The sequence below is a fragment of the Bombina bombina genome, chromosome 3, assembly GCF_027579735.1.
Source record: "Bombina bombina isolate aBomBom1 chromosome 3, aBomBom1.pri, whole genome shotgun sequence".
Classification (NCBI taxonomy): Eukaryota; Metazoa; Chordata; class Amphibia; order Anura; family Bombinatoridae; genus Bombina; species Bombina bombina.
This window is the reverse complement of record NC_069501.1, coordinates 1176831051-1176845822: the sequence shown is the minus strand read 5'-3', so window position 1 is coordinate 1176845822 and position 14772 is coordinate 1176831051. Positions and strand designations below refer to the sequence as shown.

The following is a 14772-nucleotide window of genomic DNA, read 5'->3' as shown; positions in this document are numbered from 1 at the left end:
ATAAACTCATACTCTTTCCAATATTTTTATATTTTTTTAAACAGCAGATAAGGTACAGTATGTTGGCTGTTGTATGTATATAGAGTTGCAATCAAGGTCTAACTTTTTCCAATTCTTTTTTTTTTTACCTTGTACCGTGTGCTCCAGCGACAGCTTGTCGTCAGTTTCGCAAGACGAGGAAGAATAATTCTTTCATCTAAGTAGTTAAGGGAATTTAACATTTCCTTTGCATATTTTTTCTGCCTTGTTCCATCTACATATTAATAGTTACATAAAATAAAGAAAGAAATTTAACAACTTTGAGGTTGGTTCTAGGACACATTTTAACTAAAGCAAATAAAAACAAAGAAACTTAAAAAAAAAACAGGATGGTATAACACAAACTATTCTGTATTCACTAAGCGTTACAATAAAAAAATAGGTTACTATCACCCTCTGACTGTGCTGCTGTTTGTTTTTTTGTGCTTATACACAATGACCTAAATCAGAGATGAAGATTGGTTTTATAAAGCTGGCACTAGTTACGAGTGTGTGTAAGGGAATAATGGACTCTTAGTCCGGTGCTACCCCCCCAGTAATTACTGATATAAGAACAGGAAGTTGGAATAGGTCCAACCAAAGAGCACTCTTAAAGCACTCTTCCCTATTAAAGGAGTAGCGATGATTATTAAAAGCTATGTTTTAATTCTTATTAAAAGACAGAATAAATACTCTCCAAGTGAACAACAAGTAAAAAAAGAGCTATAATTAAAAATGTACAATCACCCCCCTGTTTCCTGGCTGATATCTTAGGTTTATTTTTATTTTACAGGCAAGTTTGTATTTATTTTAACTAGGTGGAATAGTTACTAGATAGTTATTAACCGTCAGATGCTAACGTGCCGTAAGTCGGATAAACCAGCGATGTCCAGAAATCTGCGCAAGTACAAATTTCTGGCGTCACCAGTGACTTGCGCCACGTTAGAAACTGCCGGCGCCTACAAAACCTGACTAAAGTCTAAATCACCCGCACTGTCTAACACGCCTCCCTAACATAGCCCGACACGTCTAACCCTCTATCCGCTATCCCCCCTCTCTATCCTAACAATAAAATATGTAATAACCCCTAAACCGCCGCTACCTAATAAAATTATTAACCCCTAAACCGCCGCCAGCTATATTAAATCTATAACCCCCTAAAGTGAGCCCCTAACACCGCCGCCATCTACCTTACCTACCCCCTAAAGTGAGCCCCTACCCCGCCGCTATCTATTTTAAAATTATTAACCCCTAATCTAATCCCCCTACCCCGCCGCCATCTATATTAAATTATTTAACCCCTAAACAACTAAACTATCCCTACCACTAAACCTAAGTCTAACCCTACAAATAGCCCTGAAAAGGGCTTTTTGCATGGCATTGCCCCAAAGTAACAGCTCTTTTGCCAGCCCTTAAAAGGGCTTTTTGCGGGGCATGCCCCAGAGAATTCAGCTCTTTTGCCAGCCCTTAAAAGGGCTTTTGGCGGGGCTTTGTCACAAAGTAAACTGCTCTTTTGCCTACAATCTACATCCCCCTACACCGTGGCCACCTATAATAAATGTATTAACCCCTAATATAATCCCCCTACACCGCCGCCAGCTATATTAACCCTAATTATATTAGGGTTAATATAGTTAATATAGTTATTATATTATATATATTAACTATATTAACCCTAATTATATTAGGGTTAATATAGTTAATATCGTTATTATATTATATATATATATTTTAAGTATAATAACCCTATCTAACTCTAACATCCTAACTAAACTCTTATTAAAGTAAATCTAATATTAATATTATTAATTAAAATATTCCTATTTAAATCTAAATACTTACCTATAAAATAAACCCTAAGATAGCTACAATATAATTAATAATTACATTGTAGCTATGTTAGGGTTTATATTTATTTTACAGGTAATTGGGTAATTATTTTAACTAGGTAGCTATTAAATAGTTCATAACTATTTAATAGCTACCTAGTTAAAATAATTACCCAATTACCTGTAAAATAAATCCTAACCTAAGTTACAAATACACCTACACTATCAATAAATTAAATAAACTACAAATATCTATCTAAAAATACAATTAAATAAACTAAACTAAATTACAAAAAAAACAAACACTAAATTACAAAAAATAAAAAAAGATTACAAGATTTTTAAGCTAATTACACCTATTCTAAGCCCCCTAATAAAATAATAAAGCCCCCCAAAATAATAAAAATTCCCTACCCTATTCTAAATTAAAAAAAGTTCAAAGCTCTTTTACCTTACCAGCCCTTAAAAGGGCCTTTTGTGGGGGCATGCCCCAAAGAAAACTGCTCTTTTGCCTGAAAAAAAAAACACAATACCACCCCCCAACATTACAACCCACCACCCACATACCCCTAATCTAACCCAAACCCCCCTTAAATAAACCTAACACTACCCCCCTGAAGATCTCCCTACCTTATCTTCACCACGCCGGGCCGAACTCCTCATCCGATCCGGGCGATGTCTATCCAAGCGGCAGCAAAGTCTTCTTCCATCGGGCAGCATCTTCCATCAAGCGGCATCTTCAATCTTCATTCTTCGCTCCTCAGACGCGGAGCATCCATCCCGGCCGACGACTGAACGACGAATGAGGTACCTTTAAATGACGTCATCCAAGATGGCGTCCGTCGAATTCCGATTGGCTGATAGGATTCTATCAGCCAATCGGAATTAAGGTAGAAAAATCTGATTGGCTGATTGAATCAGCCAATCAGATTCAAGTTCAATCCGATTGGCTGAACCAATCAGCCAATCAGATTGAGCTCGCATTTTATTGGCTGATCGGAACAGGTAAGGTAGGGAGATCTTCAGGGGGGTAGTGTTAGGTTTATTTAAGGGGGGTTTGGGTTAGATTAGGGGTATGTGGGTGGTGGGTTGTAATGTTGGGGGGTGGTATTGTGTTTTTCTTTCAGGCAAAAGAGCAGTTTTCTTTGGGGCATGCCCTGCTAATGGCCCTTTTAAGGGCTGGTAAGGTAAAAGAGCTTTGAACTTTTTTTAATTTAGAATAGGGTAGGGAATTTTTATTATTTTGGGGGGCTTTATTATTTTATTAGGGGGCTTAGAATAGGTGTAATTAGCTTAAAAATCTTGTAATCTTTTTTTTATTTTTTGTAATTTAGTGTTTTTTTTGTAATTTAGTTTAGTTTATTTAATTGTATTTTTAGATAGATATTTGTAGTTTATTTAATTTATTGATAGTGTAGGTGTATTTGTAACTTAGGTTAGGATTTATTTTACAGGTAATTGGGTAATTATTTTAACTAGGTAGCTATTAAATAGTTAATAACTATTTAATAGCTATTATACCTAGTTAAAATAATTAACAATTTACCTGTAAAATAAGTATAAACCCTAATATAGCTACAATGTAATTATTAATTACATTGTAGCTATCTTAGAGTTTATTTTATAGGTAAGTATTTAGATTTAAATAGGAATATTTTAGTTTATAATATGAATTAGATTTATTTAATAAGAATTTAGTTAGGGGTGTTAGGGTTAGATAGAGTTTATACAGGGAGTGCAGAATTATTAGGCAAGTTGTATTTTTGAGGATTAATTTTATTATTGAACAACAACCATGTTCTCAATGAACCCAAAAAACTCATTAATATCAAAGCTGAATATTTTTGGAAGTAGTTTTTAGTTTGTTTTTAGTTTTAGCTATTTTAGGGGGATATCTGTGTGTGCAGGTGACTATTACTGTGTATAATTATTAGGCAACTTAACAAAAAACAAATATATACCCATTTCAATTATTTATTTTTACCAGTGAAACCAATATAACATCTCAACATTCACAAATATACATTTCTGACATTCAAAAACAAAACAAAAACAAATCAGTGACCAATATAGCCACCTTTCTTTGCAAGGACACTCAAAAGCCTGCCATCCATGGATTCTGTCAGTGTTTTGATCTGTTCACCATCAACATTGCGTGCAGCAGCAACCATAGCCTCCCAGACACTGTTCAGAGAGGTGTACTTTTTTCCCTCCTTGTAAATCTCACATTTGATGATGGACCACAGGTTCTCAATGGGGTTCAGATCAGGTGAACAAGGAGGTCATGTCATTAGATTTTCTTCTTTTATACCCTTTCTTGTCAGCCACGCTGTGGAGTACTTGGACGCGTGTGATGGAGCATTGTCCTGCATGAAAATCATGTTTTTCTTGAAGGATGCAGACTTCTTCCTGTACCACTGCTTGAAGAAGGTGTCTTCCAGAAACTGGCAGTAGGACTGGGAGTTGTGCTTGACTCCATCCTCAACCCGAAAAGGCCCCACAAGCTCATCTTTGATGATACCAGCCCAAACCAGTACTCCACCTCCACCTTGCTGGCGTCTGAGTCGGACTGGAGCTCTCTGCCCTTTACCAATCCAGCCACGGGCCCATCCATCTGGCCCATCAAGACTCACTCTCATTTCATCAGTCCATAAAACCTTAGAAAAATCAGTCTTGAGATATTTCTTGGCCCAGTCTTGACGTTTCAGCTTGTGTGTCTTGTTCAGTGGTGGTCGTCTTTCAGCCTTTCTTACCTTGGCCATGTCTCTGAGTATTGCACACCTTGTGCTTTTGGGCACTCCAGTGATGTTGCAGCTCTGAAATATGGCCAAACTGGTGGCAAGTGGCATCTTGGCAGCTGCACGCTTGACTTTTCTCAGTTCATGGGCAGTTATTTTGCGCCTTGGTTTTTCCACACGCTTCTTGCGACCCTGTTGACTATTTTGAATGAAACGCTTGATTGTTCGATGATCACGCTTCAGAAGCTTTGCAATTTTAAGAGTGCTGCATCCCTCTGCAAGATATCTCACTATTTTTGACTTTTCTGAGCCTGTCAAGTCCTTCTTTTGACCCATTTTGCCAAAGGAAAGGAAGTTGCCTAATAATTATGCACACCTGATATAGGGTGTTGATGTCATTAGACCACACCCCTTCTCATTACAGAGATGCACATCACCTAATATGCTTAATTGGTAGTAGGCTTTCGAGCCTATACAGCTTGGAGTAAGACAACATGCATAAAGAGGATGATGTGGTCAAAATACTCATTTGCCTAATAATTCTGCACTCCCTGTATAGTTAATATAAATACTATAGTAACTATATTAACTATATTAACCCTAATATAATTAGGGTTAATATAGTTAATATCTATAATGTAATAACTATATTAACTATAATATACTTAGGGTTAATATAGATAATATAGCTGGCGGCGGTTAAATTAGGGGTTAATAATTTTAATATAGATGGCGGCGGTGTAAGGGGCTTACATTAGGGGTTAATACTATTAATATAGGTGGCGGCGGTGTAGGGAGGGCAGGTTATAGGGCAAAAGAGCTGTTTACTTTGGGGCAAAGCCCCGCAAAAGGCCATTTTAAGGGCTGGTAATAGAGATAATTATTTTAGGGGGATTAGATTAGGGGTTAATAATATTAATATAGCTGGCGGCGGTATAGGGGGATTAGATTAGGGGTTAATATTTTTTATATAGGTGGCGGCGGTGTAAGGGGTCAGATTAGGGGATAGATCAGTTAGATGGTGGCGGTTTTAGGGGCTCACAGTAGGGGGTTAGTTTATGTAGATGGCGGTGGGGTCCGTGAGCGGTGGTTTAGGGGTTAAATACTTTATAAGGGATTGCGGCGGGGGATCGCGGTTGACAGGTAGATATACATTGCGCATGCGTTAGGTGTTAGGATTTATTTAGCAGATTGCGGTTGACAGTTAGATAGACATTGCGCATGGGTTAGGTGTTAGGTTTTATTTAGCAGCTAGTTTAGAGAGTTACGGGGCTCCAATACTCAGCGTAAGGCTTTTGCGGGCGACGATTTTCATCGGATCGACCCCAAGAATTTTAAACTAATTACACCTAATCTAATCCCACTAACAAAATAAAAAAGCCCCCCAAAATAAAAAAAGCCCTACCCTACACTAAATTACAAATAGCCCTTAAAAGGGCCTTTTGAGGGGCATTGCCCCAAAGTAATCAGCTCTTTTACCTGTAAAAAAAAATTACAAATCCCCCCCAAACATTAAAACCCACCACCCACACAACCAACCCTACTCTAAAACCTACCCAATACCCCCTTAAAAAACCTAACACTAACCACTTGAAGATCACCTTACCGGGAGAAGTCTTCACCCAACCGGGCCGAAGTCCTCAACGAATCCGGCAGAAGTGGTCCTCCAGACGAGCAGAAGTGGTCCTCCAGACGGGCAGAAGTCTTCATCCAGACGGCATCTTCTATCTTCATCCATCTGGCGCGGAGCTGGTACATCTTCAAGACATCCGACGCGGAGCATCCTCTTCTTTCCACGACTTCTTGCTGAATGAAGGTTCCTTTAAATGACGTCATCCAAGATGGCGTCCCTTCAATTCCGATTGATAGAATTCTATCAGCCAATCGGAATTAAGGTAGAAAAAATCCTATTGGCTGATGCAATCAGCCAATAGGATTGAAGTTTAATCCTATTGGCTGATCCAATCAGCCAATAGGATTGAGCTGGCATTCTATTGGCTGTTCCAATTGTATTTAAGTTAATAACTATTTAGTAACTATTCTACCGAGTTAAAATAAATACAAACTTGCCTGTAAAATAAAAATAAACCCTAAGATAGATACAATGTAGGCTTTATTTTATAGGTAAGTATCTAGTTTTAAATAGGAATTATTTAGTTAATGATAGGAATTTTATTTAGATTTATTTAAATTATATTTAAGTTAGGGAGTGTTAGGGTTAGACTTAGATTTAGGGGTTAATAACTTTAATATAGTGGCAGCGATGTTGGGGGCGGCAGATTAAGGGTTAATAATTGTAGGTAGGTGTCGGCGATGTTAGGGACGGAAGATTAGGGGTTGATAATATTCAACTAGTGTTTGCGATGCGGGAGTGCGGCGGTTTAGGGGTTAATACATTTATTATAGTGGCCGCGATGTCCGGTTCGGCAGATTAGGGGTTAAACATTTTTTATAGTGTTTGCGATGCGGGAGGGCCTTGGTTTAGGGGTTAATAGGTAGTTTATGGGTGTTAGTGTACTTTTTAGCACTTTAGTTAAGAGTTTTATGCTACGACGTTGTAGTGTAAAACTCTTAACTACTGACTTTAAAATGCGGTACCAGTCTTGACAGGAGAGGGTCTACCGCTTACTTTTTGTCAGACTCTTAATACCGGCGCTATGCAAGTCCCATTGAAAAAAGAGGATACACAATTTACGTAAGTGGATTTGCGGTATTTCCAAGTCTGGCCAAAAAAGTGAGTGGTAGACTTGTACCTGCAAGACTTGTAATACCAGCGGTAGGAAAAAAGCACCTGTTAATGCTGCTTTTTCAGCCTAACGCAAAACTCGTAATCTAGTCGACAATTATTTGTGAGAAAAATTCTGTTAAAACATATTTTTCTGATACTGAGGACCCTAACAGTTTATCTATAACAGACAAATTGTCTCTTAATGATCTGATTACCCTCTTAGGGGAGTCTGAAATGAATGATACCTCTACTGGGGATGATTGGCGTAAAATTCTTAAACTAAAATCACAGTTTGTTCCGCCTAACAATATATCGCCTTTTCTAAATTTAGTCTGTACATGACATATTGACAATACAGGAACCTAAACTGAATACACAGGCCAATCTGTCTAAGTCAGAAATAGGAGCTATCACTGAGATATCCAGTTGGAGTGATGTACAAATTAAAAATAGAGATAAAGGCGGGAACATTGTGATATGGACAACTACCATGTATATAACAGAAACCCTTAAACAACTTAATAATTCTAAGAACTACAAAAAACTGTTAGGGAACCCTACAGAAAACTTCCAGGAAAACTAAAACAGACTGATAGATTCTGCTCTAACTCACAAAATGATTGACAAAAAAGAACACACGTTCCTCACAGTAATCCAAGGGTAGCCACTCTGTATCTTGTACCCAAGATACATAAAGGACATTATGGCCTAGATTTAGAGTTCGGCGGTAAAAGGGCTGTTAACGCTCCGCGGGTTTTTTTCTGGCCGCACCATAAATTTAACTCTGGTATCGAGAGTTCAAACAAATGCTGCGTTAGGCTCCAAAAAAGGAGCGTAGAGCATTTTTACCGCAAATGCAACTCTCGATACCAGAGTTGCTTACGGACGCGGCCGGCCTCAAAAACGTGCTCGTGCACGATTCTCCCATAGGAAACAATGGGGCTGTTTGAGCTGAAAAAAAACCTAACACCTGGAAAAAAGCAGCGTTCAGCTCCTAACGCAGCCCCATTGTTTCCTATGGGGAAACACTTCCTACGTCTGCACCTAACACCCTAACATGTACCCCGAGTCTAAACACCCCTAACCTTACACTTATTAACTCCTAATCTGCCGCCCCCGCTATCGCTGACCCCTGCATTACACTTTTAACCCCTAATCTTCCGCTCCGTAAACCGCCGCCACCTACGTTATCCCTATGTACCCCTAATCTGCTGCCCTAACATCGCCGACCCCTATGTTATATTTATTAACCCCTAATCTGCCCCCCACAACGTCGCCGACACCTGCCTACACTTATTAACCCCTAATCTGCCGAGCGGACCTGAGCGCTACTATAATAAAGTTATTAACCCCTAATCCGCCTCACTAACCCTATCATAAATAGTATTAACCCCTAATCTGCCCTCCCTAACATCGCCGACACCTACCTTCAATTATTAACCCCTAATCTGCCGACCGGAGCTCACCGCTATTCTAATAAATGTATTAACCCCTAAAGCTAAGTCTAACCCTAACACTAACACCCCCCTAAGTTAAATATAATTTTTATCTAACGAAATAAATTAACTCTTATTAAATAAATGATTCCTATTTAAAGCTAAATACTTACCTGTAAAATAAATCCTAATATAGCTACAATATAAATTATAATTATATTATAGCTATTTTAGGATTAATATTTATTTTACAGGCAACTTTGTAATTATTTTAACCAGGTACAATAGCTATTAAATAGTTAAGAACTATTTAATAGTTACCTAGTTAAAATAATAACAAATTTACCTGTAAAATAAATCCTAACCTAAGATATAATTAAACCTAACACTACCCTATCAATAAAATAATTAAATAAACTACCTACAATTACCTACAATTAACCTAACACTACACTATCAATAAATTAATTAAACACAATTGCTACAAATAAATAAAATTAAATAAACTATCTAAAGTACAAAAAATAAAAAAGAACTAAGTTACAGAAAATAATAAAATATTTACAAACATAAGAAAAATATTACAACAATTTTAAACTAATTACACCTACTCTAAGCCCCCTAATAAAATAACAAAGCCCCCCAAAATAAAAAATTCACTACCCTATTCTAAAATACAAATATTACAAGCTCTTTTACCTTACCAGCCCTGAACAGGGCCCTTTGCGGGGCATGCCCCAAGAATTTCAGCTCTTTTGCCTGTAAAAAAAAACATACAATACCCCCCCCCCAACATTACAACCCACCACCCACATACCCCTAATCTAACCCAAACCCCCCTTAAATAAACCTAACACTACCCCCCTGATGATCTTCCTACCTTGTCTTCACCATGCCAGGTTCACCGATCCGTCCTGGCTCCAAGATCTTCATCCAACCCAAGCGGGGGCTAGACATCCACTGAAGAAGTCCAGAAGAGGGTCCAAAGTCTTCCTCCTATCCGGCAAGAAGAGGACATCCGGACCGGCAAACATCTTCTCCAAGCGGCATCTTCTATCTTCTTCCATCCGATGACGACCGGCTCCATCTTGAAGACCTCCAGCGCGGATCCATCCTCTTCTTCCGACGACTAGACGACGAATGACGGTTCCTTTAAGGGACGTCATCCAAGATGGCGTCCCTCGAATTCCGATTGGCTGATAGGATTCTATCAGCCAATCGGAATTAAGGTAGGAATTTTCTGATTGGCTGATGGAATCAGCCAATCAGAATATAGTTCAATCCGATTGGCTGATCCAATCAGCCAATCAGATTGAGCTCGCATTCTATTGGCTGATCGGAACAGCCAATAGAATGCGAGCTCAATCTGATTGGCTGATTGGATCAGCCAATCGGATTGAACTATATTCTGATTGGCTGATTCCATCAGCCAATCAGAAAATTCCTACCTTAATTCGGATTGGCTGATAGAATCCTATCAGCCAATCGGAATTCGAGGGACGCCATCTTGGATGACGTCCCTTAAAGGAACCGTCATTCGTCGTCTAGTCGTCGGAAGAAGAGGATGGATCCGCGCTGGAGGTCTTCAAGATGGAGCCGGTCGTCATCGGATGGAAGAAGATAGAAGATGCCGCTTGGAGAAGATGTTTGCCGGTCCGGATGTCCTCTTCTTGCCGGATAGGAGGAAGACTTTGGACCCTCTTCTGGACTTCTTCAGTGGATGTCTAGCCCCCGCTTGGGTTGGATGAAGATCTTGGAGCCAGGACGGATCGGTGAACCTGGCATGGTGAAGACAAGGTAGGAAGATCATCAGGGGGGGTAGTGTTAGGTTTATTTAAGGGGGGTTTGGGTTAGATTAGGGGTATGTGGGTGGTGGGTTGTAATGTTGGGGGGGGGTATTGTATGTTTTTTTTTTACAGGCAAAAGAGCTGAAATTCTTGGGGCATGCCCCGCAAAGGGCCCTGTTCAGGGCTGGTAAGGTAAAAGAGCTTGTAATATTTGTATTTTAGAATAGGGTAGGGAATTTTTTATTTTGGGGGGCTTTGTTATTTTATTAGGGGGCTTAGAGTAGGTGTAATTAGTTTAAAATTGTTGTAATATTTTTCTTATCTTTGTAAATATTTTATTATTTTCTGTAACTTAGTTCTTTTTTATTTTTTGTACTTTAGATAGTTTATTTAATTTTATTTATTTGTAGCAATTGTGTTTAATTAATTTATTGATAGTGTAGTGTTAGGTTAATTGTAGGTAATTGTAGGTAGTTTATTTAATTATTTTATTGATAGGGTAGTGTTAGGTTTAATTATATCTTAGGTTAGGATTTATTTTACAGGTAAATTTGTTATTATTTTAACTAGGTAACTATTAAATAGTTCTTAACTATTTAATAGCTATTGTACCTGGTTAAAATAATTACAAAGTTGCCTGTAAAATAAATATTAATCCTAAAATAGCTATAATATAATTATAAATTATATTGTAGCTATATTAGGATTTATTTTACAGGTAAGTATTTAGCTTTAAATAGGAATTATTTATTTAATAAGAGTTAATTTATTTCGTTAGATAAAAATTATATTTAACTTAGGGGGGTGTTAGTGTTAGGGTTAGACTTAGCTTTAGGGGTTAATACATTTATTAGAATAGCGGTGAGCTCCGATCGGAAGATTAGGGGTTAATAATTGAAGGTAGGTGTCGGCGATGTTAGGGAGGGCAGATTAGGGGTTAATACTATTTATGATAGGGTTAGTGAGGCGGATTAGGGGTTAATAACTTTATTATAGTAGCGCTCAGGTCCGCTCGGCAGATTAGGGGTTAATAAGTGTAGGTAGGTGTCGGCGACGTTGTGGGGGGCAGATTAGGGGTTAATAAATATAACATAGGGGTCGGCGATGTTAGGGGTAGCAGATTAGGGGTACATAGGAATAACGTAGGTGGCGGCGATTTGCGGTCGGAAGATTAGGGGTTAATTATTTTAAGTAGCTTGCGGCGACGTTGTGGGGGGCAAGTTAGGGGTTAATAGATATAATACAGGGGTCGGCGGTGTTAGGGGCAGCAGATTAGGGGTACATAAGTATAACGTAGGTGGCGGTCGGCAGATTAGGGGTTAAAATTTTTAATCGAGTGGCGGCGATGTGGGGGGACCTCGGTTTAGGGGTACATAGGTAGTTTATGGGTGTTAGTGTACTTTAGGGTACAGTAGTTAAGAGCTTTATAAACCGGCGTTAGCCAGAAAGCTCTTAACTCCTGCTATTTTCAGGCGGCTGGAATCTTGTCGTTAGAGCTCTAACGCTCACTGCAGAAACGACTCTAAATACCGGCGTTAGGAAGATCCCATTGAAAAGATAGGCTACGCAAATGGCGTAGGGGGATCTGCGGTATGGAAAAGTCGCGGCTGTAAAGTGAGCGTTAGACCCTTTAATCACTGACTCTAAATACCAGCGGTAGCCCAAAACCAGCGTTAGGAGCCTCTAACGCTGGTTTTGACGGCTACCGCCGAACTCTAAATCTAGCCGTATGAGTCCTCCTGGGAGACCAATCGTCTCTGGGATTGGTTCTCTCATGGAAAGAGCGAGTAAATATATAGATGCTCGACTACGGAAAGTTGTGGAAACCCTTCCCTCATACACCCGAGATACGATGCATGTATTAAACAAGATCCAAATTATCAACATAAGCACAGAATCTGTACTTGTCACATGTGACGTAGAGTCGTTGTATACAAGTATACAGATGGATTGGGGCATTAAAGCAGTTGCCCATTTTCTTGAGAAAGATGAATACCTGGAGGTGGAAACGAAACAGTTTATTACTAAATTGTTGAAATTCATTTTAACACATAACTATTTTGTCTTTGATGACAAATTTTACCTCCAGGTATGTGGCACCGCTATGGGCACATCCTGTGCCCCTACATATGCTAAAATATACCTAGGCTGGTGGGAAGAGGTGGTAGTATTCCATGCATCTATGAATAACTACACTCAATACATCTCCCACTGGTCTAGGTATATATACAATATTTTGTTTGTGTGGGAGGGACCTGTAGAATCACTGGAGGACTTTTTCAAAGTACTCAACACCAATCCTTTTGGGCTATTTTTGACATACAAAACTAGAACAGATAAGGTAGAATTTCTTGACCTGACCATACATAAGGAGAAGGATGGTTTAAGGACAGAGGCATTTAGGAAACAAACAGCTACAAATAACATACTGCACGCCACCAGCCACCACCATTCCTCTACTATTAGAGGTCTCCCGTATGGAGAATATCTTAGGTTAAGGAGGAATTGTACTACTCAGGACTCTTTTAAAAAAGCTGCAATTGATCTAAAAAACAAAAAAAAGAGACTCCTTGAACGCAGCTATTCAAAAAAAAAAAACTCCTGGCCAGAGCATATCAGAAAGCCCTATATAAGGATAGATGTGATCTTCTAAAACCCAAAGAGCACCAGGTATCAGAAACCTTGAGATTCATCACCACTTACAACTGCCAAAGTGAGAAACTAACAACAATAATTCAAAATCCCTGGCACATTTTGAAAAGTGATGAGAAATTACAAGAAATATTACCAGACAAGCCCTCTTTTACATTCAGAAGGGCTAGAAACCTCACAGACAATCTGACTTCAAGTCACTTTAGTAGGAACGCAACAAAGTGCCTATCTATAAAGGTTCTATCCCCTGCGGAAACTGTAAAGTCTGCCAATATATGGTGAAAAAATAAACAATTAATGACAGATTTGAAAAATTTGGAAAATTAAAACACATATCAATTGTCAAAGCACTGACGTGATATACGGTCTATCATGTTCATGTGACATCTACTATATTGGCATGACTACCCGCAAACTGGGTACCAGAGTGACAGAGCATCTCAGTAATATACGTAATGCCCAGAAAGATCTTGATAAGGGCAAACAAATTACGAGTGTTGTTAGGCACTTTCTCAGGCATCACATAGGCAAACCTTTAACTTTCAAATGTTGGGGATTAGAACAATTTAAGTCAGGTATAAGAGGAGGGAACTGTGAAAGAATCCTACTCCAAAAGGAGACTAATTGGATTTTTAAACTAAACACTGTCATGCCCAATGGCATGAACAAAGCAAATAACTATTGGGTATTTCTGTAAAATGATAGTATAATCTATTTTGGTTCATATACCCATACCTATTACTATTCTCTCTACATTGTGTCTTAGTTGTGGCAACTAATCTTCATATTACAAAGTTATTCTATAATACCCCGGTATAAAAAGATTTGATGTCTAGTACTTGATATCTCATGCAAAAATATACACGGTACGATTATCACCCAATCTGCAACCTTTGTCCACTATACTGGCTATATGCTATATGATGGCTAATTAGGTTAATGCATTTTAACAATAAGTATCATAATCAATGTATATCATTATATATCTCATAAGATTGTAAGGGGAGGTACAATATATGGAATTACAAGTGAGAGGTTCTGTCCCAGCTGTATTATGGGACTCAGATATAATATTAGATGTATATTTTATTTACGATTTTGGAATACTCACTACGATCAGATTAAATTGCCACCAAATTGTGCTGCCTACTATACATTAACTAACATTTCAGCATTATACAAATTAATGGACAGTGTTAGTGTGAAATCAGCTCCTTGACTCCCTTTGTCTGTATACAGTACCCCAACTCTGATTGTAGATATTGACAAGCTATAAGTGCTCATAGAGGATATGGTCACTCACACAATAAGCAATGGGCATTTCATCCGCACCATATACACCCATAGGAGCCCAGAACGAATACAATCTACTAATATGGCTATCTGATGTGCATAATAATGAACCACACAAAGACGAGATACGACTGGTTAGATACCCTAATATGCAACATATTAATTCTGTTTAATATGTACACACCCCTGGTGCTGTCAGCAGCTGATATTGGATCCCTTCCCCTAGTTCTGACAGCGCATTTAGTCCGGCCCTCTCATCGACGTCATGAAGACACTCGCTCCTATCAAATA

At 38.6% G+C, this 14772-nt stretch overlaps 1 protein-coding gene across 1 annotated transcript in view; it reads right to left on the bottom strand.

The window, feature by feature from the left end:
• Positions 1 to 14772, bottom strand: part of CCDC82 (coiled-coil domain containing 82) — a 79640-nt gene that overhangs the window by 24154 nt on the left and 40714 nt on the right. The window contains exon 5 of the mRNA XM_053708590.1: positions 129 to 253. Coding sequence (XP_053564565.1) covers positions 129 to 253 — 125 coding nt within the window. The remainder of the gene's footprint in view (positions 1 to 128; positions 254 to 14772) is intronic.